General features: G+C 41.5%; 1 protein-coding gene and 1 long non-coding RNA gene across 6 annotated transcripts in view; one reads left to right on the top strand and one right to left on the bottom strand.

Moving 5' to 3' along the window:
• LOC119654190 overlaps positions 1–16435 on the top strand; it is a 36827-nt gene extending 20392 nt beyond the window's left edge. The window contains exons 2-4 of one of the 2 annotated variants that reach the window (XR_005249793.1): positions 12550–12634; positions 12718–13057; positions 15959–16435. This is a non-coding gene — a long non-coding RNA (uncharacterized LOC119654190). Of the gene's footprint in view, positions 1–12549; positions 12635–12699; positions 13058–15958 lie in introns of both variants that reach the window. The other variant, XR_005249792.1, reaches the window with a different exon arrangement.
• Positions 1–25741, bottom strand: part of LOC119654188 — a 103805-nt gene that overhangs the window by 13366 nt on the left and 64698 nt on the right. For 3 of the 4 annotated variants that reach the window (XM_038059382.1, XM_038059385.1, XM_038059384.1), the window contains exon 2: positions 22960–23490. In XM_038059382.1, coding sequence (XP_037915310.1) covers positions 22960–23176 — 217 coding nt within the window. In that variant the 5' untranslated portion in view covers positions 23177–23490. The remainder of the gene's footprint in view (positions 1–22959; positions 23491–25741) is intronic. The other variant, XM_038059383.1, reaches the window with a different exon arrangement.

Here is a 25741-nt window from a genome sequence, read left to right as displayed (position 1 = left end):
TACTGGAGGAACCTACCCAGAATGAAATCGAAGCTGCGAAACTTCACTCTCACCTGATTGGCAAAAAGAATACTAGGCGGTGTTCTAATTCGAGCCCAGAGCACTATACCAAAGAGAAAGTGATCCGAGCCTAAATTGCCAGGCTGAGAGGTGGCGGCGTTCAATCAACACGTGGTCAATTTGAATGAAAGTGGTCCCTTCTGGAGAAGCCCACGTATGTTTGTGGATCGCTTTCCGCCACAACCAAGTTCTTCCAACAACCATTTCGTGCGATACTGCTAACTGGATAATCCCCAGTCCGTTACGTCGAATCGCCTGAATACGGACTCCATTCCTACTTGACTGATAAAATCTCCAAGTATAATTTGGATATCATACCTGGTGCAGGTTCTGGGGGTCCGCTGCCTCATAGAACGTATCCTTCTCCGACTCTGCTGTCTCCTGTGTAGGGGCGGGAACGTTAATGGGACTTATATTTTTAAATTTGCCTCACCAACACAGAGTGTGTAAGCTTTCGTTTATGTTATCAAAACCGATAACAGCAAGTTTAATTTTTTCGCTGACTGGGAAACCTACTCCGAGCACATGGTTTACTGGATGACCGCTGTAATATATAGTGGATCTATTGCAAAGCTGTTACACCAGCCTTATATTGGGAAAAGGTATGGGCTAGTTACTGAGCAGCATTCGGTTTGTACAGGGAGCGCCAATTTTTTATTCCGTTAACATTGCCGGGTTCATTGTTCTAAAATCCATTCAGTCCGAGGCTCCTTTCGTGGTCTAGTAGCTTCGGTTTTCCATGTAGGGTTGTCAGCCCTACCCAACGCTCAACCTGGAGGACCAACTGGTACAATTAGTCGCATTTTCAGGCAGAGGAGGCTCACATTCATCCTTCTCCGTCTGCAGTGTCTCATTTGGAAAAAACTTCCAGCGATCATCACGTGTAGGTGGAGATTGGGTTTGGTAGTAGATTTGGGTTTAGTAGTTTCACCCTGGGATCTATACTACCCTTCGTGTGGATAAGGGAATGCTCGGCGAATGTGTCATGGCCATGCACATGCACGCATCCGGAGATGTGGGTGTATGGGCATGTTTATGCGCAGGCCGGGTAGGTGGGAAGTAAACGCCCACCCGTGGATAAAAATTGGCTATGGGAAGGATACCCAGAAATAAAACCAAACATGGAGGAGCAGAAGAAGAATAAAGTTACGGTGCAGGGCTTCGGAAACCCAGTATCGGCGGTTTTTGGGAGTGAGCAAGCGGGCTCCCGGCCGTCGATATCCAACGACCGCAGTGCCTCATTAGTGGGAACCTTGGCTACTGTGGCATCTAATGTTACAAGCGTACGGGAGGCTCCAGTGACGGACCCGTTCAGAAGGAGCTCGATTTTTCGCAGATCCCCTCCCACACGGGCACAAGCCCCCACAATCGCTACTCCCAGTGGGAAGCGTATAGCGGGAGTCTTCGATGAGGAAGAATCGCTGACGCCGATTCACCCGAGCGATGTTTTGGGCAATGATCAGTCTGGAGCTGCCTTTACTGCCCTCGGTAAAAAGATCATGGAGCTGTGTGAGTTTATAAAGGAGCGCAGGAACATTCACAAAAATATAAGGGCCATGATAAGAGCATCCGTTTGACGTACGCCAAGGCCCAGGATGAACGAGTAGTGAAGTCGCCGATTGGAAAAGTGAACCAGGCAACTCAAGTAATTCCGGTTCAAAACACAAAAGGGGAGAAACCTGGGAAGAGGCTGCGCGAGAAGCTGAATGACTCAACAGGCCAGCAAACCCCGAAAAGGAAAAAGGACTCAACTCCCAAAAAGGCGGAGTTCATGAAAAGTACGTCTGAAGCTGCGGATGCGGAAGCTTGGGGGAAGGTAAAACCGCGGAAAAGAAATAATCGGAGGAACATAAGACCGGAGCTGCTATGCTCCACCCAGCACTACACTCGTCGAGTATGAGCGGATGCTTGCCGCTCTTGTTTTGGATGCAAGAGGACGTTGGCCGATCATAATAGGAGGCGATTTCAATGCGTGGGTTCTTGAATGGGGCAGCCGGATAACTAATGTGAGGGGACGTGTTCTCCTCGAAGCATTCGTGGAGCTAGAGGTGGTACTGGCGAATGTTGGGTCTTCGTACACTTTCCGGGGAAGGGGCCTGGGGTCTATAGTGGACCTGACATACGTGAGTGCCACTTTAGCCAGTAGAATCGCTTGGCATGTCAGTGAGGACTATACTCACAGCGACCACCAGGCAATCTGCATAGAGATGAAGGGCGGACCGAGCTCGAAAAAGAGTTTTCGCAGAATGCCGGGTGGTATGCTTGGGTGGATTGTGAAAGCTTTCGAGGAGGACACGTTTTCCGCGGTGATCAAATCCGACATATCCCTGAATGGTACGGCTGGAGAGAAAGCCACCCAGATCACTCGATGGGTGACGGAAGTATGCGATGCTACTATGCCCAGAAGGCGATTGCTCCCCAGTAGGCAACCCAACTACTGGTGGAACAACGAAATCGCAAGTTTGCGAGCCGCATGTTTTCGGGCAAGGAGGCTTTGCCAGAGGCTCAGGGGAAAACCCGGTGGCGACGGTCGAGAGGAGGCACACAAGCAATTGCGTGGCCGCCTAAAGGAAGCCATTCGGAGGAGCAAAAAGAACTGCTTCAAACAGCTGTGCGACCATGCCGACATAACCCCTTGGGGCGAGGCTTACAGAGTGGTGATGAAAAGGCTGCGGAAATCACCCCAGGTGACCTGTCCGCGCCTCCTGAAACAGATTGTTACCGCTCTGGGCCCTCACCACGAAAATAGGGAAGGCAAATTTTTGTCCAGCTAAATGACGGCATAACACCGCCTGTAACTATGGAGGAGCTGAGGGAAATATGTGGTAGGTTCGGTGACAACAAGGCCCCAGGTTTGGATGGCATCCCCAACCGAGCTTTGAAACTGGCAGTGAAGACTAGGCCCGACCTTTTCGTCAACACCTTCGAGGCGTGCCTAGAAGAAGGAATATTCCCTGCCCAGTGGAAAAAGCAAAAGTTGGTATTGCTTTCGAAGTTTGGCAAGCCACCTGGAAACCCAGCGTCGTATCGTCCTATCTGCCTGTTGGATACAATGGGGAAGATAATGGAGAGAGTCATCTACAACAGACTCCTGCCCATCGTCGAAGCCAGCAATGGTTTGTCGGAACGCCAGTTTGGTTTCCGACGCGCCCACTGTACGGTGGACGCAATTAAAATGTGGTAAATCTGGCAAAAGGTGCACTGATTTCTGGCGGCTGCTGTGCCGTGGTGGCGTTGGATGTCAAAGACGCATTCAACTCGTCCAACTGGAATATAATTAAAGGGACGTTGGCTGACATAGGTGTCCCCGGATACTTAGCGAATTTGGTGGAAAACTACCTCTCAGAGAGGACTCTTTGGTACGGGACGGATGAGGGCCCCAAAAAGTACATTGTCACAGCCGGGGTTCCACAGGGATCGGTACTTGGTCCCCTGTTGTGGAATATCATGGTGCTTGCTCTTCCCGTCCCAGAGGGGACTACAATTGTCGGCTTTGCTGATGACCTAGCTGTGGTTGTTGCAGCAAAACACCCAGTAGATGTGGAGGTTTACGCGACGGAAACAGTGAGAGCGGTAAAGTCCTGGCTAGAGAAGGCCGGGCTGACCTTGGTGGACGCGAAAACGGAAGCGGTCTTAATAACGAACCGCAGAAAAAATAACACTGTGAAAGTGGAGGTCGGTGGACATACAGTCGTCTCAAAGCCGGCTTTTAAATACCTGGGGGTAATAATTGACACCAAGTTGAGTTTTAGGGAACACCTAGAGTATGCATGCCAAAGGGCAGCCAGTGCCACCACGGCACTTGCAAAAATGCTGCCAAATATTGGTGGACCGAAACATTGCCGGAGGTTCGTGCTAGCCGGAGTGGTGCTCCATTCTGTTCTACGCGTCGCCTGTGTGGGCAGAGGCGCTTGCAAACTCTCAGAGACGGAAGCAGGTGAACTCGGTTTACCGGCGGATGGCTTTGAGGGTTTACAGTGCTTTTAGAACCACATCAGATGAGGCAGTATTGGTGGTGGCAGGCGTGATCCCGGTTGACATTTTGGCCAAAGAAATGAGTGTCCTGTACAATGGAAGACGTATGGAGGCGCATGCACAGCGTAGAAATGCGGCAAGGTCAGAGTCGCTTGATCTCTGGCAACGCAGATGGGATGAGTCTACGAAAGGTCGGTGGACGCACAGGTTCATTCCCAACATTAGGGTGTGGCTTGAGCGAAAACATGGGGAGACCAACTACCACATTACCCAGTTCCTCACGGGACACGGTGGTTGCTACAGGCAGTATCTGCACCGCTTTGGATTGGATGATTCTCCGAACTGTCCCAGATGCGATGGCATACCGGAGGATCCAGAGCATGTGATGTTTCACTGCCCACGATTTGCGATGGAGAGAAGGAGCTTAAACCAGGTGCTGGCCAGGAGCGGGACCCCGGAGAGCTTGGTTACTGAGATGCTGGAGTCCGAGGAGAAGTGGCTTGCGGTTGGCTCCGCAATTATCCAAATGCAGGAGGAGTTGCTGAAGGAACAAAGATGGAGGAAAGCTGCAAATAGGAGAAGGATGAGGAATGAGTTGGTATTTATGGAATAGAAAATAGTTTAAACAAAAAATACAAAAGGATTTGATATTTATGTGCTTTGAACTTCTGTCTCCATAGTACACTTGAAGAGTAATGTATGTTAGTGGTAAGGTACATTCTGGTATTATCATTTGATTTTGTGAACTATGATAGAGTATGGTGAAATATCGATATTGCGCCTTACGAGCCCGTCTATGATTTGTATCAAATTTCAAAAATAACTTTATAGATACGTTCTGAAAGTTTATATATTTTCAAAAGATGAAAACTTTTAAAATTGAAATTCAATTTTCCCTACTATTCTCTAACTATTTCTTCGGTTATCCAGTTTTAATTACTTTTCTGTATATCATAAGGGAAATTTAACATCTCTTCTAAAGCCCAGTGCGAACGACATGCAATTGAATGATGCAAACACTGAACTCTGTCCGTTTTGGTTAATTAATTTGTATCTCTATTCCATGCTTCGTGTAATACTCCGTCATTAAAATCTACCGAAAGCTTGTACATTATTCAATTTCATGGCTCTAATTAGAATGCATCGGCGATTACATGGATGGCTGTAATGTTCGTTTGGAGTAAGTCTCCCAAAAAGACACCAAAGTCAACACAAAACTTTATCCGGCCGCCATTGAGAGAGAGAAATGCATGGAAACTACTGCTCTCGGGAAAATGTAAATCTTTGGAGTGTTTCGTGGATTCCTTCAATCCTTCTACTTAACAAACAAGAGATATACAATTAGCGTGGAAAAGTTTGCAGTGACCGCGTTTTTATTCCCAGAAGTTCTACAAAAGAAAATACCACTTGCAGCGTTTGAAAATAAAGTCATGTCGCAAGGATAATCAGTTTTTCAGTTTCACTCATTAAGTTATCTTACGTTATTCAAAATTCACTCGTTATCAGTAGGATGTGTTATCCGCCTTTCTCGAAAGGCTCTCAGAGAAACTGTTTGACTTTATACATATGAAGTGCTTAATAATCTGTAGATATTTTATTCATAAAGTGAGAGCTCAATCGAAGGAAGAGAATGTTGAAATCACAGCCTTATACCTTTCTGGATTTCTTTGAATTGGTAGACTTCTCGGAAGTAACTGCAAATTGTTGGATTGGAACTGGTAGCTCTTGTATCAGGTAGAATTCTGACCACTAGATTCTGGGAATCATCATAATATTATAGCATAGATTACGTAAGGTAAGGCTGGAATCCATTGATAATATGATATTACACAGAATCCGGTGAAATTATGAAACAAACTATGCCAACAGGCAGATAAATTGAATGCCCCAATGACACTCACAGGATAAGTCCATGACGATAATAGCCTCTTTAATGCTTTATATATATATATATATTATACATACAGTAAAAGTGTAAAGAGGAGGAAGGAATACCATAATAATATCGTGCAGGAATCGCAAAGTATAATGTTAAACCTCTTGTGAGGCCAAGGGAAAACCTGGAAGCATTTGAAAAAAATCAACTCATGACGTTTCCTTAATTATACGTTGCTTGTGAATTTAGAGGGGGTATTATTGTTAGTTCAAAAAAGCTTTTAAATTTTAAATATGTATATCGACGATTCCAGAATTTGTGCCCTATTTATCTTACGCAAGTCATTAAATTCAACTCTGTTACAATTCTTCTTTATTTTTAACCTTTGTCCCGATCAGAAGCGGGATCGGCCTGATCTGTCTCGAGGATTTCAAATCTCCATCCAGGGTATTGAGCCAGCGTGGTTTCGGTCGACCTCTTGGTCTTTTGGTACTTCGATATTCACACCAATCTTGGAAAGTGAATTCTCCTTAACGCAAATTTCGTGACCACACCATCGAAGACACTTCTCTGTCAGTTTTTCCACGATCGGTGCAACCCCATATCAATCGCGGGTATTCTCATTTTCGATGTGGTCAAGGCATGTTGCAACACTGGTCCAACGTAACATCTTCGTCTCCATGAAGCGAGACGCCGTTCATTGTCTTTTATATTCGAACAGAACAATAGAAGGCGTCAAGGCAGGCGACACTGCGGATCTGAGACATTCGTTGATACGTTGATCACAAAGAACACTTGTTGTTGAACGCCATTTCGTGAAGCAATATCATAACGCAGTTTTCCATTGGTTGATAGCATTGACCCGATATATTATATTTAAATCGCTCAGTTCAGGGCAGTGCCGCCCACAGTGTGTCTGTTTCATGGGGATCGGTCGATTTTTTTTGTTAAAACATTCAATTTATTTTTCTTCTTTGCTTCACACATAGCTTATGACTAAATTTAATACTAGACTTATCTCTAACAGTTAAAACTTTTCCTACAGACTAACATTTCGCTACTAAACTTAATTTAAGGTAATTCTAACTTATCTTGGAACTTATGCTATAGAGGGGAAAGTCAGGAAAACCCCTCTTATGTTGTTGTTTCAACGGTGAAAATACTATGGTACCTGAATGGCTGGAGGAAGGATACATATGGGGGGATGGTGGTGTTATTGGGCGGTGGAGTTGACGAGGCCAGGGCGATGTCGATCGTATGGGCGGTTAAATGTTATCAGTTTACCGTTGTGATAGCTGCTGTTCTGAGAGGACACGGTTAGGAGGGAATGGTGTCGGTATGAGGGAGTAAAACTGGATGAGGTTATTTTCATGGGTTTGGCATTTGATGAGGAATTTGGTTAGTGAGGTGAGGAGGATCTTATCTATGCGGGAGCACTTTATCTCGTCACAGACGGATTGGTGGGATGGGTCGACAGAAATTCTGTTTTATATAGATTTGATCATTCCATTTTTGGACAAGTTGCTCGAGATTATCATTGCTATTAGGCGCAAAGGAAAACATCATCTGCATCAAGTAGTGTATAGGGCGCTGAACGTTGAATGTTTTGTGTAACGGTTCTATAACAAAAATAAAGATGAGTGGTGAGAGGGTGCTTCTTTGATGAACACCGACAGAGACACGAAGCGGTTTTTATACACCCGTTACACTTCACACTTTACTTTTTGGATCGTGGTAGAGCAATTGTACCCAGCGCACAACTTCTTGGCGTTGTCGAAGAGCATATCAGATGAGTTCGTGTGACACACCGTCAAACGCTTTCGCCGGATCCAGAAATGCAATGTAAAGAGGGCGATGCTTCTTACGGTGTTTTGCCATCAGCAACCGCGCAGCGTGTATTGTGTCAGTAGTTCCGCAGTTCATGACAAACCCGACTTGATTCACGATTATTTGAATGACTTTGCGAATACGGTTGACAATAATGCATTCAAAAATGTTCATGGTATGATACAGAAGCTGGATCGGACGGTAATTTGAACATTCTGCTGGACTACCTTCCTTTTTCCAAATGTGTGGTGTATGGATGATGTTCTACCTTCCTCAATAACCAGCTTAAAGAATTCATTGAGCCACAGTGTTAGGTCCTAGCTCTTCGCTTTCCAGAGCTCAGATGCGATGTCTTTAGGTCCTGTTGCTTTTCCCGATTTCATTCGTTTTATTGCTTCTTCGATTACAGTGGCGCCGGCAGGTGGAATTGATCCAAATTGCGCCAATGGTGGTAGAAGCGGAGGATGAACAAATTCTTCAGTTGAAATCTGCTCGAAATATTGTCGATCGATAAGCAAAGTACCATTCTTGTCATTAACGCAACAGAAGTGTTCGATATCTTGTGTGCGTTGGTGTCGGCTTTTGACAAGCCAATGAAACATGTTATAGACCGTTCTGATAACAGCGATCGTTTTTTTTTACCTCCCGGTTGGCATTTTTGTAAATTTGCTAATTGGCCAGCGTTTTATCGTCGAGAAACTTGTAATAGAGACGCTTCTTTCCGCGGACCTTCATTGCAGCAACACCATCCTCAAGCTAAGTATCCTGGTTAAATGAACCGTTTACCTGGCTTGGTGACCCCAAGGGTTGTATAGGCCACTTTGTGGCTGTATAGGCCACTTTGTGGATCGTGTCTTCAATTTGGTTCTACAATGCTTCCACATTCGTAATGGTTGGTAATCGCATAAGTGAGATCATTTCTTTTTTTTTCTCACGAAATCTTCACCATTTAATGCGCGGTGGTCATAAGGAACGGCTTTGCAGTCAGCGACGGTGGTAAAATGTCTTATGAGAATATAATCGATTGACATTTTACTGTTCTCACTATGAAATTTATCAAGATGAGACAGTCATTTAATGAACTATGTATTGCGAATGCTGCATCCCAATTAACATGCGATTTGGTAAAAGGGATTTAAACGACAAGGTGAAGAGAAAATTTTGCAATTTAATTGCTGAATATTTGGTTTTTTAGGGTGTATGATGTTTACTTGAATAGGCCCATTTACCATAATAAAAAAATAATAAATTATTTCCTTGTGAATCTTCTTTTTCTCTTTTATGATTAAGTTATATTTTTATGTTGTTTTTATTCTATTTATTTCTTTTTCATATTATTATTGTTTAAGTCTTTGGTTTCCTTTTTTGCTACATTTTTCCCGTTTCTTCTTTTATTTCTTTTTTTCGTGACAATATCTCCTGGATTATGGTTTTATTATGCTATTTGGAATATAGTGAAATAAATTGAAGTTAAAATCTCTGATTAGAGGACTTCCTCTTTTTTTCCTCCTCTCTAACTCTAAGACTCACACCAATGAAAGGGGCATATTCGAATGGCCTGAGGATGCAAAGACAGGGTGAAGACCCCAAAGGCGTGTCTCATTATACACCTGAGGCAGGCGAAGTATCAATTGAGGGTGCGATTCGTCGCCAATCTTCCCTCCCGATCACGGTACTCCGTTATTTTTTCTTCTTCTTCTTTTGTTAGGGGCATGCGAAGCCTCGAGTTTGTTTGAATTTCAGATTCCTGTATGGACGCATTGGTTAAAGGACACGTGGAGTTTTTTTTAAACGACTCATGAGGGATCGAAGTGTTCAAAAAACCTTCCCACATTCCCGAGCCTGGCTAGCATAGAGGCAAGCAAGCCCGTATCGACGGATCACTTCGATGGAGCTCCAGTATTAGTGGGCGGTCCGCCCGCTTCACTGCGGGCTTGAGACTGTCAGTGAAGAAGACATGTAGTCCACTTCATCTTCTAATTTAAACTGTAGATGAGGGGCAATATTTTTCAAATAAATCCGTAGCCTTGTTAAAAGGCTGCTGCTGCAAGATATTTTTATACTTCAGACAAAAACCACGATTCTCTGATATGCTGACTTGTTCTGTGGCAACACAAGTGGTAGACACCTTTCCTGTATGGTAATTTCAAGCCTATGTGACGATTTCGCAACTGTCAAATAGACCATAGAAAGTTAACAGGGAGATATAATAATAATAATCGTTGGGGCAACAATCCATATTGGATCAGGGCCTTGAAGTGTGTTAGAGCACTTCATTCAAGACCGTATCGGTACACTAGGAGGCAATGTGGTCAGCATTGCGCTCGCCCGAGATTATTACCCTGATTTGACTCAGGTACTCATTCACAGCTGAGTCGACTGGTATCCGACGTCAAGTCATGATACAAATCCCACTGCCACCAGTGAGATTTGAACCACGGCCTTCCGTATGACAACCCTGTGCTCTAACCACTGAGCTATCCGGACACAACAGGGAGATAAGGAGGTTCTTTGGTGCTCTGCTTATTTTCTCTATGACGAGGACGAAGTTGCCAGTGGAATATTCATTAGAGCTATTCCAAATAACAATAGTAAAAGACTGGGGTAATAGCAGGATGCCATGTTAATGCTCACCATGTCTGTTGGGGAAGCTCTAACATTAACCTGAGAGAATTGAGACTGTTAGAATGTACGAATATATGGTAGGGAGTGAACTTCAGATTCTAACTTCGATAATGAATCCACTTTTTTCAATGCGATCAGGGAAGAAGTAATTATTTGTCGGAGAGTGGAGAGTATCGAATTGATATCAAGCTCTCAGATCACAAGATCACTTACTTTGTAGGTGGCCAAATCTGAGTGGCAAGCTACGAAAAACTCTGAAGAAGACCAGAAATTCTGTAAAATAATGATTATGGTAAGGCTTTTTCGAAAAAACTAACTTGTTCGAAATGATCTTGTAGTTGAGGGGATTCTTGTCAAAAAATTCAACCAGCAGGTAACCTATATTTACAGAACCGGAAGTAAGTAGAAAGCTATATATAAGCTTCAACCAAGCGATTGGATTGTGTTGTGGATAATAGTGTTACTTGAACGAGTGAAATGGGTACTTAACCATTTTTCTAGATACAAATCTGCACGCCCAGTAATTTCTGCTCTAGTAATAGAGGTAATGGATGCCCTGGGTTTACTATTTGAAATTTGATATATATTTCGCATGATCGGTGCTTATATTCCAAGTATCTGGCATAATGACGAGATGATATTGTTCTCAAACCGGAGAAACCTACCCATACGTTTCCTAAATCACCACTTCATTATAGGTAGCATACCTACAAGAGGCAAATTTACGCAGACAACACTCCATGGGCGTACGACAGAAATTGAAAAGGCAAGCCTTGGGCGCATTAGTGGAAATCGAAAGTTTGCAGCGATTTGTAACGGGGCATCGAATTCGCTAGTAATTATTTGAATCCTTTACATGCTGGAGTGGAGAAAGGGGGGGGGGGGCAAAAGTCTATTAGGGCAATATGTCGTAGAACACAGAACATCTAATAGATAGTATCCACACTAAGTGGTCAAGGACTTGCGATGTTATGGGAGTAGCTTATCCGTACATATCATAATCACTCAACCACAGGTAGATACTGGTAGATATTTGGGCTTATTATATGGACGGATAAGCTTCCCCAATACATTTGCAAGTCCAGGACTATTGAGTGGAGTTACTGCTTATTACATACACGGTTGCGTGAGCATTTGCGGACGATCTTGCCATCATAATAATCTTATTGTATATGGTCGCTTTAGGACTACGTATCTCCATAAGGAATATTAGGTGGCGCAGCTACACCAAACCGCAAATCCGGTGGGTACAAACAGTCAAGTATTTAGTAGTGTATCATGACTTCGAACTAACGTGAAAGTAATCGTTTGGGTTTCCCGAATAGTGTTATCAGCATCACCATATAAAGCCAATTGGTGTGAAGCTGCCAAGTCAGTGTCACCTTTCGAGCGCAGGGGACATGAAAATCTCACTACCGCTTTTAACGGCTCCAATCTCTCAGCCTAATCCCAGCCCGGTCCTGGGCGAAAAAAATTTCAAAAGCAAATGATACGCGCCAAAGGGACTTCCGATGAACAGGAGAAGGAGATTTTATATACATATATATTTCGATGACTTAATCAACAGAGAGCAGGTTGGTTTTTGTTCGAGATCCTCTTGCAGGGCATAGAAAGTGGCTAGCACTACTATTCGAAACCTTCAAGCCTTCGTGTTAGCCATGTAAAAAATCTCGAACGATGATCTAAGTTACCGGTGATTGTATTGATAAAAAGGTGGAAATAGTAGTGAACATTTTCTTAGAGTGGAAAATGAATGAGGTGGTCGAGGATCACTTGGTGCAACACAGTAGAAGAGGAGTGTAGGTTTCCCGGAAAAATCTGAAGGAGAGGTCAAGCACATTTCGTCGAACCGAGAAAATTGGCGTGTTGGTCGCGCTATCATCCGGTCGGCCCCATTATTCAAAGCATCAATAATGTTTCGTTAACAAACAAATTCCAGCGTTCCTAGGTAGCTAACTCGCAAATTTCTATTCCAAGCACCTAATTTTTACGACAAGCACTGAACAGCAAATTTGGAAGAATCTAATAATGGATTGTAGGTACTCACAAACCCATTAAAAAAGTAGAAATGTGCTCATGCTTAGTCAATACTATGAACATATTTTGTTTTGCCCTTCCTGTATGTAGAGGACTTAATAAATAAGTATATAGAAACTAGAGTCACTATCCTATTTTTCATTCTTCAGGTACAACTGAATAAATTGCAAAAAAATGGCAACCTCCTAAAATCAAATGACCCATCCATCCTGAAATTCAATAGGGACTAACCTGGTAAAATCTACTCTTTCTATATATCATGCCAAATTGTATCCATTGCTCGATTATTCATAATAAAGTCAAACGAATCCGAATAGATTGCAACAGAGAGCACTTCAGAAGAGTAGAATACAAGGACAATTCTTCGGAGCTGAACTACAATGGGTGGTACAGTCGATTTATTCGGAACGGACAATGCCAATTCCATAAATGCCTCAATCTGAGAGTCTATACCGTCACCCAACACCCCCAGGGTTCAAATATTGACTTTCATTCTAATACTCAGGTCCTGGTTCAAGCACCCGCCGTACGCCATGCGACAGCACCTGGATCATAAGTCGAAGAGTATGTCAATTGCTTAATTGGATAATTGTCGAGTGTACTTAGCCCGTTATGAGAATCATGGCGAAAAATGTGAGAGTCGAGAACACACAAAAGGTAAGAAAGCCAACATATGTTTTTCATCCGTTTGCACCTGTAATTCGTCTTTGTTACAAAGCAGGTTTGCGAGGATACTAATTAGGAGTCACTTGTTTAGTGCAGACGTGCGTATTTAAAGCCCCACTTTTAGCGTAGAAGGAAGTAGTGATTCCTTGGAAACTTCGTACTTTTAAGTACCATGTAAGCCAGTCTGGAATATTTAAAGGTGGATGAAGTCCTCTTGAATTAATTTACTGTTGTGACTTTTTCTTTTTTTTTTATTAATTTTCCTGCATCATTGGCTGGTGGGAGCTGTCAATAGTGAAGGAAAATACGAGAAGAGTTTTTAAGAAATGGGCTTACGAGCAACTCTTAGAGTCTGGTAGATGAGAGTAGGGTTATAATTATTTAATGGTTTACCTAACTAGCAATACCACAAAAGAATAAACTAAAACTGTTATATTATATGAGCGTTATAATATTATTTCTTCACCATACACAATTTTAGAACTTATTGTTCTGAATACGTATCAATTTATCTATCTTTACTCAAATTTGATTATTTAAATACATATTTACGTTTTGTTTTGTTTATTCGCCAAAAAACCGTTGTTATATGCACACCTTATGGAATTTCATAATTGGAATAACGCAGAAATTTGCTACTATGATTTTAACAGAAATAACTATATTTCAAAAAAAGATAGTATTAAACATTCTTCTACCTATCACAATTCCCTCTCATCATTGATTATTAACTTTCATCCAATATCAGCAGGTCGAGTCATTATTTGATCAGGAACGTGAGATACAAAAGTACTCATAGTGAATACTTACAACCAGTTCCGCTAGTGGCATTGTCAACTATTTAATTAATTTTCCGGATGGTTTACCTACGCTACTTTTCATGAGTTTTACATGCATCATCTGCCATGAAAAATCCACAGTATTGGGAAAATTTTCAATTTTCTGTGAACATTTTTAAATCGGATATTGATACACATGTACATAGGCGTATTCGTAGTATTCTTACGTTTTTACAGCCACTCTGGTATATACATACATATGAATGGTTTACATGTTTTCTATGAAGTTGCTGACACATTTTTGGATACCTGTGAGGGCATACCTTCCAGCTGTGATGACGATAATCGTGTTATCCTTTCCAACTGAATTAAATTCAGTCGAACAGAATATGTCAACCGTCGAATAATGGAAATGCCGATTTGGCTTGCACTGTGTACGTTTGCAATATTCATTGCGAACGAAAATATTTGGCTTTGGTGGAGGGCATGGATAGGTGTTGTAGGGATGCTATGGCAATTTCAGGATGAACGTATTTGCATACATGTTTAAACTGTTTAAATCATTAAAATAATTTATGATTTAAATGATGAAACTTGGGGGTCGACAAATTCTAACAAGTCGAGAAACCGGAAGCTGGACGCTTCAGGTACGAAAGGTTTTGTGTATTTCTTATATAGAGACATTTGAGTTGTTGTGTTGTTGAGTTGTGAGTGTTTGGTTCTGTCGCGTCTTCTTTTTCTTTCATTAATATTTCCCTTATAGACTTCTTAGGTTGGATGTCTACATTCGTACGGATTTAATTACCCGCTCACCGCAACCTATTCAGTCGTCATACATGTTCATCCTCACGTAGGGGCCAAAAATCTCTCGAAGGCGGCTAAGAGTTCGCAACATTTTCCGCTAGAAGTCCAAGGCTCCGGGGAATACATGAGGATTGGCGAGATGATTGTCTTGACTCCCTTGGCTGCCAGCAACCGGATTTCGTGGATATAGCTGTTATCGGTTATGATTTTCGACTTTATATAAGGGCAATTATCAACGGTTGCATTCTCCAATCCTTATTGGGAAGATCTCCTGCCAATCGCCCCCTACTCCATCTGGGTGAAGATTGTATATACATCTCGGATTATTCTTCCCATGATATTGATATCGTCAGCAGAGGCTAGTAGCTGGGTGGATTTGAAGATGAGCGGCCTTGAACTCGATAAAGGAATGGTGCAACAGGTGGCATATACGTATATTGATCTACTGTCCAGCAAGATAGCGGAGAATTTCTGACAGCAGCTGCTTAGCAATATGACACCTCTATAATTGCTACATTGCTTGATATCCCAATTTTTTGCCAGTCATCAGGCATTGGTTCGCTATCCCAAACCTTGAGCACAAGTTGATGAACCACTTGGTATAGTTCATCGCCTCATCCATCGGCTCCTGGCGGCTTAAGATATATAAGCCGATATATTGTCTGCTTTTTCTATGCATGGCGGTGGCAGGATTTATCGGTCATCTATTCTAGTTGTTGAGCAGTATATCAAAATACTCAATCTATTGCGCCTGTATGACCAAATGGTCGGAAGTCAAACTTCCCTTTTTATCTCGACAAGCCGAGTATTCAGGACTATATGGCTTCATCCTGCTAATTTGTTGGTAAAATTTCTGTGCCGGGTGTGGGTGTTCCCTGTACTTGTCGAGTTCACAGACTTCTTGGTTTCTCCAGGCATCCATTTTTTGTCTGCAAAGTCGCGTCTCCGCTCGAAAGAGTTTGCAATAGGTCTCAGGGCGTATATTACTCTTCCGTTTACCGCATATTCATCGTCGAATCACTCGTTCTGACTTTTTTTGGTACTGGGACCAAATATGTTTGTGATAGTACCGAAGATAACATAGGGGGTTCCGACGATCATGTGGCCATATTTCATTTCCAGGACCTCTGTTGACTGCAGTTTTTGCAGCATCAGTATAATATAAGGGAGATTATAGGTGCCGTTAGTTTTATATTTATATTTATATATTTTAGTTACTACAGCTTTCCTTTCCTTCAGACATACATTGCGAAAAAAAGAAGAATATATAGATTTCTTACAAAACAATGATCTGGTCATGTACTTTTAGGAGACTTGGGGTCCTGGCCAGCAAAATTAGGAGCACTAGGAGCAGTGTTTGAGCGGAGAATCCACTGAAGAATTTTTGGTCTCCTACCAAACAGATCGCAATGGTTTGGTTGTGGGTATAATCTTATTCAATATGGTGGATGGGTGAAAATGATCCAGTCTGGAAGCCTATAGAGATAATATTCACGGCAGAAAAAGAACCCTGCCTTGAATGGACCGATGGCGTAAGTCAGGACACCAAACATCTGCAGGGAATATTGAATTGGTAGAACTTGGCGCAAAACCAGCATGTTTGGAGTTCGTTATTAAACCAGGCTTAGACTGGACACTAGCGAAGGCACGAACAGCGGACTATGAAGCATAGGAGAAAAGGAACCGCCCAATTTTTCTTTGTTTTGTAAAGCTTCGTAGATTGTCTTATTAAGCAGTTTGGAAATATCCCGGTCAAGTTGTATACTACTAGAACTAACGCAACAAAAGCAAATAAACTAGCAAGAGCAGAACGGACGACATATGTAATTACTGTAGAATTAAGTGATATTTTTCAATCTTCTTTTGTTCTTCAGTCTTTGTCCCAGTCAGAAGCGGGGTCAACTAGTCCTTATCGGTTTCGTCATTTTGCTCGGTAAAAAGTTTGTTCTGGATGGAGCTGGGAGGCTCTCAAATAATAGTCAGGCGTTGTTTCGACCGGTCTTCTGTTCGTTTTCCATTGACTTTGATGTTTAGACTAATATTGGTAAGTGTGTTTTCTTCAACGCGAATTACATGCCCATAAAAATGAAGACGCTTCTCTCGCTATTTTTCCACGATAGGTCCCATGCCGATTGCGGGTATTCTTATATCCGTTGGGATTATGGCGTGTTACGCCGATGATCCAATGTAACATCTTCGTCTCGCGAGGCACCGTTCATTAACATTCAGAAACATAGAGGGTGACATGGCGGATGACACTGTGGTAAATTTTCTATCTGTTTTGTATCATTCTTTGTGGAGCGCCACTTCATGCTAGTTGCGCTGATGCGCGAAGCAATTTCATAACGTGGTTCACCATTGACCGATACTGTTGGCATGAGATATTTAAATCGCTCAGTTCTGGACAAGTCACTGCCACTGACAATGATATTGCCTGTTTCATTGGAATCGATCATCGAAAACTCCATTTTATTTAGATTCAATTTGAGACCGTGTTGTATGAGACAATCATTCCATTTTGGAACAATTGGCTCGAGATTAACTTTGCTATGAGACACCAGGAAAATATCATCTGCATAAAGCAGTTTATAGGATGCTTGAGATTGGATATTCCGTGTGATAGTGCCCTTAACAAGAAGATAAGTGGCAAGAAGGTGCTTCTTTGATGAACATCGACAAAGATACGAAGTGGTTTCGGTATACCAGCCACATTTTGAACGAGCTCCTCTGGCACTATGTACCAGACGCGTTTGTTTGGCGCACTGTAAATGTAAAGAGAGTGATGCTTTTCCCGATGTTTCTCCATGAGTAACCGCATCGCGTGTATTGTCAGTAGAATGCCAAGAATGCATTCAAAAGTCATCATTATAGCTTGACATCCATACAAGGCGATATAGCAAAGCAATGCATTGGGCACTAATGTAGCCCTAATCATTATTTTCAAAAGCCTTTTGTGCAGTAGACTGACAGGTCGATAACGGGGCAATGAGGCAAATGAATTTAGAAATCCATGCAGGATGAATTTTGTAGACTGCGAGACGGAAAATGCTGTGAATAGATTCGAGTCATGGCCATAGTTCATAAAAAGCGCCAATCAGTAACACATATTTTTGAATTGTTGCAAATATCTCAAAAAATCTATGTTCTATTTTGGCTGCTCTACAAGAGCTACCAAGTGGCTGGCTCAATAATAATATAATAATCGTTAGCGTGGCAACCCAATTGGATTAGGACCTTGAAGTGTCTTAGAACACTTCATTCGAGACTGTGACCGCAAATTACAGTAAACTGTGGGAGGCAATCTGCACATCAGTGGCCCGCCCGTGAATAATACTCTGATTTATCTCAGGTACTCATTTAGCTGGTCCGACATACATATAATTGGATATCGGATACAAATCCCAGCCCGCACCAGTGAGATTTGAAGCGGGACCTTCTGCAACGATAGTGCTGGTGGTTTAACGTGAGTACCTGTCATGGATACTTAATCCCACGGTCTTCCTAAGACACGGATTGATTTTATGACCACAATCAGAGCTCCGCTGTGACAAGCAACAACGGTACCAGTCTATATCAAGTGCATGGCTTAGCATTCATACTGGTGGATGCAAGACCTACCTAAAAATCCACCGAACTAAGGAGTACGGCATCCGTGTTGAAACGCAACACCACGCCGAGGGCCGAAGGTCTCGTCCCGCTTGAGCATAACCACAATCCCCATGAAGCTCCCACTAAGGGGCCGACCGCAAACAACCGAGAACGCCGTAACTACCTCATTAGTTACAGATTTGGTAACATACCTATGTTTTTGCACAGGAAGAAACCGAGTAATGATATTTCTTAGGGCACTTTGGGTGAAAAGCCTACCGAAATTCCCGAAGGAGGTCACAGAGTACGAATGGGCAGGGTCGAACAGGTAAGTGGTGGGGAGAAGAAGTTGGACGACCTAGACCTGGGTCTTCTAGGGCTCACGCGGACAGCGATACCCAGGGAACTATCCTTTTAGAGCGTTAATGGACAGTCAGCACTAAGATTGTCCAGGTAAACCGCCATCATGCAAAAGCTGCAGTATTTGCAAGGTTCAGATTTGTAGTTTGCAACCAGGAGGGCTGGTCGAGAATTGGAGGGCGTCGGATGAGACTTCTATGCCGGATCACAGAATAATCAGACTCGACATTGAGGGCAACTATAAAGTAGAAGGAAATGGAAGAAATTGTTGGATAACTGGCTGGGATTTCTATACAAGGCACCTAAGCTATAACATGGACTAACTACAGGTGGGCGGTGATATCAGCCGGGAACTGAGGCGCCATTGACGCATATCAGGTCAGCTGTCCGTCTAAGACAGTCACGTTGGTACCATTTTGGACATACGCTACAATAGTAAGGCCATAGGGGGCGGTAATATAGGCAGGAGTTATTCAAACTTCAAAGGCTAGCTTGCGTGTGCATCAGGGGGGGTGGCTATAAGGAAGTGATCAACGACATTCCCGGATCTCTTCCTGGGCTTGAATTCTCTCCATCATCTCTCTCATATAGGCAAGGGATCTGTGGAATCACCAACAAAAAAATATTCAATACTAAATTATCACCTGGAGAAATGATATCTACTGACGGCACTTGTGGAAATTAAATTAATTATCTTACACAAAAACCCTGAATCCCACAAGCGCCAAAAGTATTTTTGGCCAACTTTTGTTTGTAAAATGCCAGTTTGTGCGAGAATGAGATATTTCAGTTTGCTTTGAAGTAAATGAAAGATCATTCATACTTTCTCTCAAATATCTCGATTACACTGATGTTATGGATCTTGATCAAAAGTCTTTGCATTGAAACTATCAAACTATTTCAATAACAACATAAACATGAAGCTAGTCGTAGCAATTCAACATTTGTTATATGGAAGCAACTCGTAGGAACACACACAGAATCTCGAAGAAAGGACTACCTCAGCATAAGAGAGGAGCCCTATGGAAGTGTTGATTATAAGATTGGTCACAATGAGGAGGAGAACAAATTTGTTGTTTACCATTCATATTCCAATAGTATTATATCTATTATAGATTCTTTGCTAAAGTACAATGCGTAAAGAGGAAAGTAGTATGCGTACATATAGCATGTTTGAAATATATGTTTCGTACCATTAGAAACTTACTCAAAATGCTATAATTTATTAATGTGTACCTAGATTTTGAAGATAAATCAATCTTCTTTGGAATTTATAGATTATCCTTTATGTCAAGTACAACGCTTTGACATTTGCAATTTGCCTTTTCAGATCAAAAAGTGTCGCGAATATAAAATGTAAGGCTTTGACTTGGTGTGGGATTTTAGCGATGGGTTTTGAAATTTCCAGAGATGTTTGCTTTCGAAATGATTATTACATTCCCTAGCTACACTGCAATGTCACTGACCTGCATATTTCCTCCGTGCTCGGGTAGTATGCACCTAAGTATCTATCGTATGTATATAGAGTTTGTTGCTTTTATTCATAAACGTGAAATGCAGTTTCGTGTCACTCTTGCCGGTCTAACATTTCTCACTGCAGGTGAATTAAGAATATAGGGCAACGTATCCTGACAGGCAAAGAACTGTCTGAGCCGACATTTAATGAGAGTTTGCTATCGAACGACAGGAACTGACCGATTCATATATACTCGTATATTCCCAGCACATTGGAATCATTAAATTGCATTTCTCGCTCGCTCGTCTCATCCCACTATATGGAATGGGGCATTTTCACTGGAATCACTTTTCCGGACATAATCAAATTCACACGAATTTTCACTTAATTGTGTTAATTAACTGATCTAAAAATGCAGAAGACACTCAACGTTCCAATGCACTCAACTTTTCCACCAGATGCATCCAGATTTGATTACGCTTTTGTATTGTTTTCGTATCTTGTTCGCATACTGAATTCGGAATGCTTAATTATTATTCACGCTCACGGCAAAGCTAGGCCACTGGCTGTGAGGCTGGCGTTCGTATATTAATTTTGAAGTTGAACACTTTTTTTGCTAAAAATGGCATATCCAATGTCGAGGCAATTTCATTGTTTTGATCGCTTGAATATCATCGTAAAGACGGTTGCAAATGGAACTGCAGTTGAAGCGATTGGGCTAGTACGAGTAGGCTGTGAAAAGCGTTAGCGTTACAGCTACTTTGCATAGCGGGGAGCGAATTTAAATAGAATTTATTAATTTAATTTTATATTTTTAATGGGAAAAGTTTGAATAATGAGAGTTCACTTCCAACGGTTTAATATATGCATCTTCAATTAAGAGCTTTTGAGAATGAACGCGGCTTTTTATGGAGGGAGTAGCTATCAGCAGTATATACCATAAGGATGTACCACGTTTTAACGTTTTCATTGTGAATATTCTATACCGGAATTCAGAATATCCTTGTTAGTATTTATGTTGATGTATGTGTGCTAAATTTATCAGAAACTTATCCTCCAATAAATATTTTCAAGTAATCATCTGTGTTGAGAGAATACTGATTTTTTCAAATTATCAGATTTGTAGTTAGCCTTTGGAAGTTTTTTGATTCCTTTGTCATAAAAAAAGGTGGAATCCCTAACCAACTGTGGACAAAATCAATTTCGTCTATGGTGAGGCACGGGTTTCCCTCCAAACCTGCCATTGTTATAAGCATGTTTCTGCTGTGGTGGTGGTTTGAGGAAGTTAATAATAACTCAGATTTTTCACCATTTCTTGTCTGTCAGAAACATTTTTTTTTATACCCGAATTGGCCTCTTAAACGAGTTAAAATTTCTAAAAGTTTGACATTCTCTCGCCAAAATCTTTATTGTGGCTCGTTGGGTAGTGTAAATGGGAATCTCCCTTATTGGTTTTGTATCAACTGAATAGGATTAAAATTGGTACTGAGTGATATAAAGGTGACATATGGAAGAAATCTGGCAAAAGGTAGTCAGATTTTCCGACTCGCACTTTAACCATGATAACGAAACTCTCACTTTTATTTAACTGATCCTATTACATATTAAAATTTTGCCTAAACTCCGCCTCTTGCTATTTTTTGCAACGTTGGGCTGCCATGATGTACTCAAGTTTGTGGCACGCTGTTATTCTGAGATTCGGCATATTTGAGTGATAGCATTCCTAATCAATGTATGGTTCTTTTGGAGTAAGTCCATGTCCCTCATTTTGTGCTTTGGAAGTAAACCATGTCAGCCATAAAGGGCTTTGCAATGTCTGTTGTTATGAGGGATGTTGCCATGTGCTCGAAGCAGCTTGCAGCCATGTCCTCGCAAACACTTGGGCGCAGACCAATGTACTGCATCACATATACGGCACTAACAGCAGCCTGCCGGCGTTTCTGTCACGTAATTCCCGTCAGGGTCGAACGTGTGCACGACTTTTCCGTCTCTATAAAATTTCAAAGAATCATTCATTAACACATAAGTGTCAAAGCTAGCCCGAACAGACTGGACACGTGCTGCAAACTTAACATGTATTAGTTATTAATATTTTAGGGTTATGAATGTTTAGTCGTTATTGCGTTGATAATATTTAAGTTGAAAAAAATAGTTCAGTTAGTTGATGATGATGACCAGGATGCATTATCAGTTTTGGTATACAAAAGAATCAAGGGTGTTTGAGGTCCGGAAAACCAAGATTCAGCCTTCCTTCGAGTGAAATAAAAGGTTGTCTGCATCATCCATCCATAAGGCCCCATCCCAAACCAGAAAGCCGGTAGCAACTTGACGCAGGAACACATAGAGACTGTCGGTAGTTTACCTTTGAACTGACACGGTGTGGATTAGGTACTTCCCCGCAACTCTACTAACCATTGCGAACCATAGGAGCGGCCAGGGGTAATAATTGATCAATGCAAGAAAAAAAAACGGGGATGTCAGGAAATGCCGTTCCACGAAGAAATTGACACTATATTATTATTATAATCTGACTCTAGCCTCCTTAAGAAATATAAAAAGTCATCAATCATGCAAGAATCTCTACTTAAAAAGATTTGTTGAAGGTTAAAAAACTTATACCATCCTTATACTCGACATTTTCTTCTCTGCAAATATTGATCGATAGTAAATTTGTCCGTATTGAACTTTCGTAGACTTTTATCTTGGGATAAATATTATATTAAATATAACAAAAAGCAATTTTGGGAACTTTTCTTAAACTTAATATTCTATTCTGAAAACATATTTCTCATGGCCTTATTAAAAAATCTTTTGAACGCTATTTACATCCGTTGAAAGCTTGAATTACTTTCAGCAATGAATTTGCCTTCCCATAAGAATCATTTTACGTATTTTATAAAGATTACCTGGAAGCACTATAAAGTCTTCAAATGATGAGGTTGATGTTTCGGTAGGTGAAATAGTCTCGGATTCCGATTCTTCATCCATCGCGGTGGTGATGAGGATAGTGGTGGTTTGGCCACCCTTTAGCCATGGTTCACGTGGCGCCACGACGGCTTTATTTTTATCGTTTACACCAAATGACTGAGTACTTTTTAGTATTCGTTCATAATTGCACAGCATGTAAATAATTAAATAGCATTTCACTATAATTCTTCACTCTGGATACTACGAGTAACCGATTGTCTCACCATAAGATACGATAATAATACAGTAGCAATTGTCATTTTATTCATTTTAATTGCGTAATTGAGGCGTTGCAACTGTTACAATTTTCACTGCTCTCGTAAAATAGTTTTAATAATGAATATATTGTGTAGTTTGTATCTTGAGTGGTTTTTGAACAATATAGAAAATTATATTTTTCTGTTAAAGTTTCAGCCTCATTCACTTTCACTCGGGATAGGGGCAGATATGGAAATTTGGTGAAGGGTTTGCTAAGGTTAGAGGATAAACGATATGAATTTAAATAACAATATTATTATAAAGTGTTTGTTGGGATAGGGAATAGTATTACGTTTTGAATTCGGCTAGTTTCCACCGACTAAAATAATAATCTAAAAGTAAAGCCCTAAATTCTTTAGGAATGCTGAATATTTATTTTTTTCCTATATGTATTTCTTCGGCCACTTGTTGCCTTCTTCAGTGAAACGCGCCGAAAAGAAATAAAAATTCACGGACTTAGGGCTCTGGAAATTTTTACTTTTAGAGTATATACAGATAAACTGAAATTTGGTATACAGTGGCAGTTTCTTGATGTTTTTTCAGATTTTCGGTAGGGTAGTTTCTGAGAATGGGTTTGTGAAAGAAATTATTACTTTCGACCCCCTGCATTCCCCACCTTTCCTAGAAATGTGAAACTAAGACCGGCTTCAGAAAGCACTATCCGAGAACTTTCATTTGATACCCTACATAACTATATTTGGTGAAAAGAAATGCATGAGGAGCCCCCTTAAATACGATGTAGAATGATGTAACTCGCTGTATGTGTGACCGCCCACAGTTCCCACCTTTTCGCCAAATTTGGTGTCAATCGTTATGTTTCTAATTGTAATTTGAGCTTGTAGAAATCCTTCTATAGAGGAAACAAATTGCAATGCGGAAAATTAATTTACTCCAGCTAAGAAAGTGGGAATATATATCTATAGTTGCACGCATATCTCTTCTACATCAGAGGATCAAACACATTCCGAATAGGGGAAATGGGTTCTGTAATAGACATAGCATTCGTCAGTGATACCCCAGCTAAGGATCTCCAATCGTATGTTGGCGACCACTACACGCATAACGACCATTAAGTGATTGTCTTTTAAATGGGGCGCACCATTAGGCCAAAGCAACGCAGAATGCCAGCTCGATGAAGAAACATTCTCGGAGGTATTGCTGCAAGGTACAAATTGTCCGGGGATGCAGTGGATATGCCTATATAACGAAGCGAAGACCAGATCTCTGGTGGAATGATGAAATCAACGTATAACGCAATGAATGCTTAATAGCGAGAATGCGATACCAACACGCAGATACAGGCCAGAATATAAGGAACGTTACCAACTATATAAGGTTGCCAGAAAAAAACTCCAAAACGCTATCGCAAAGAGTAAAACCATGCATTTCAAGCAGCTCTGCAGGGAAGCTGACTCTGACCCTTGGGGTGGTGCATACGAGACAGTTAAGGCATCAATCAAAGGAAAGCGTTGCCCACCGATTACATGTCCTATGTCACTGAACGACATAATTAACGTCCTATTTCTTCAGAATATCAACGACGAAATTTAGAGCGTTCAAATCAACCCCGATGAAATACCAGAAATAAGCGACGAACAGGTATCGGAAGGGGCCAAGAATATCAAAGTAAACAAGACTTCTGGCTTAGATGGCATACCGAACATACCTATCAAATTGGCAGTAGGGATAGTACTAAAAACTTTCGTATTTACTGCATGCTTGAAAGAAAGTGTCGTTCAAATCAACCCCGATGAAATACCAGAAATAAGCGACGAACAGGTATCGGAAGGGGCCAAGAATATCAAAGTAAACAAGACTTCTGGCTTAGATGGCATACCGAACATACCTATCAAATTGGCAGTAGGGATAGTACTAAAAACTTTCGTATTTACTGCATGCTTGAAAGAAAGTGTCTTTCCTGCACAGTGGAAGATACAAAAATTGATACTCATCCCGAAGCCAAAGAAGCCAGTAGAGGAACCATCGTCGCATAAGTCAATATGCCTCTTAACTATCATCGGCAAACTTTTCGAGCGAGTAACCTATAATAGATTACTCCCAGCAGCGGAAGAGGAAGGCGGTTAATCAGAGACGCAGTTTGAATTCTGGAAAGCAAAATCAACAATGCTGTCAATTTGATGAGAAATCTGGCGAAATCGGCTATTGAAAGAAATAAATGTTGTGCGATGGTAATAAAATAAAAAATGCCTTTAACTCGGCGAAATGGAAACAAATCATTGAGGAACTTGCCAGACTTAGTGCCGCGACGTACCTTATACATATTGTTCTCGAGTTTCTAATAGGTTGGTGGTTTGTCGCGATTCAGATGAGGGTCCTAAAAAATACCGAACAACCTGTGGTGTACCATAAGGATTATTGTGGAGCATAATGTATAACGGAGTGCTAACGTTGCATCTTCTTGGCGGCACCACCTGTCATTGGATTCGCAGATGACATCGGAAT

Source organism: Hermetia illucens, chromosome 4 (assembly GCF_905115235.1).
Source record: "Hermetia illucens chromosome 4, iHerIll2.2.curated.20191125, whole genome shotgun sequence".
NCBI lineage: Eukaryota > Metazoa > Arthropoda > Insecta > Diptera > Stratiomyidae > Hermetia > Hermetia illucens.
This window is presented reverse-complemented; position numbering and strand designations above follow the sequence as displayed.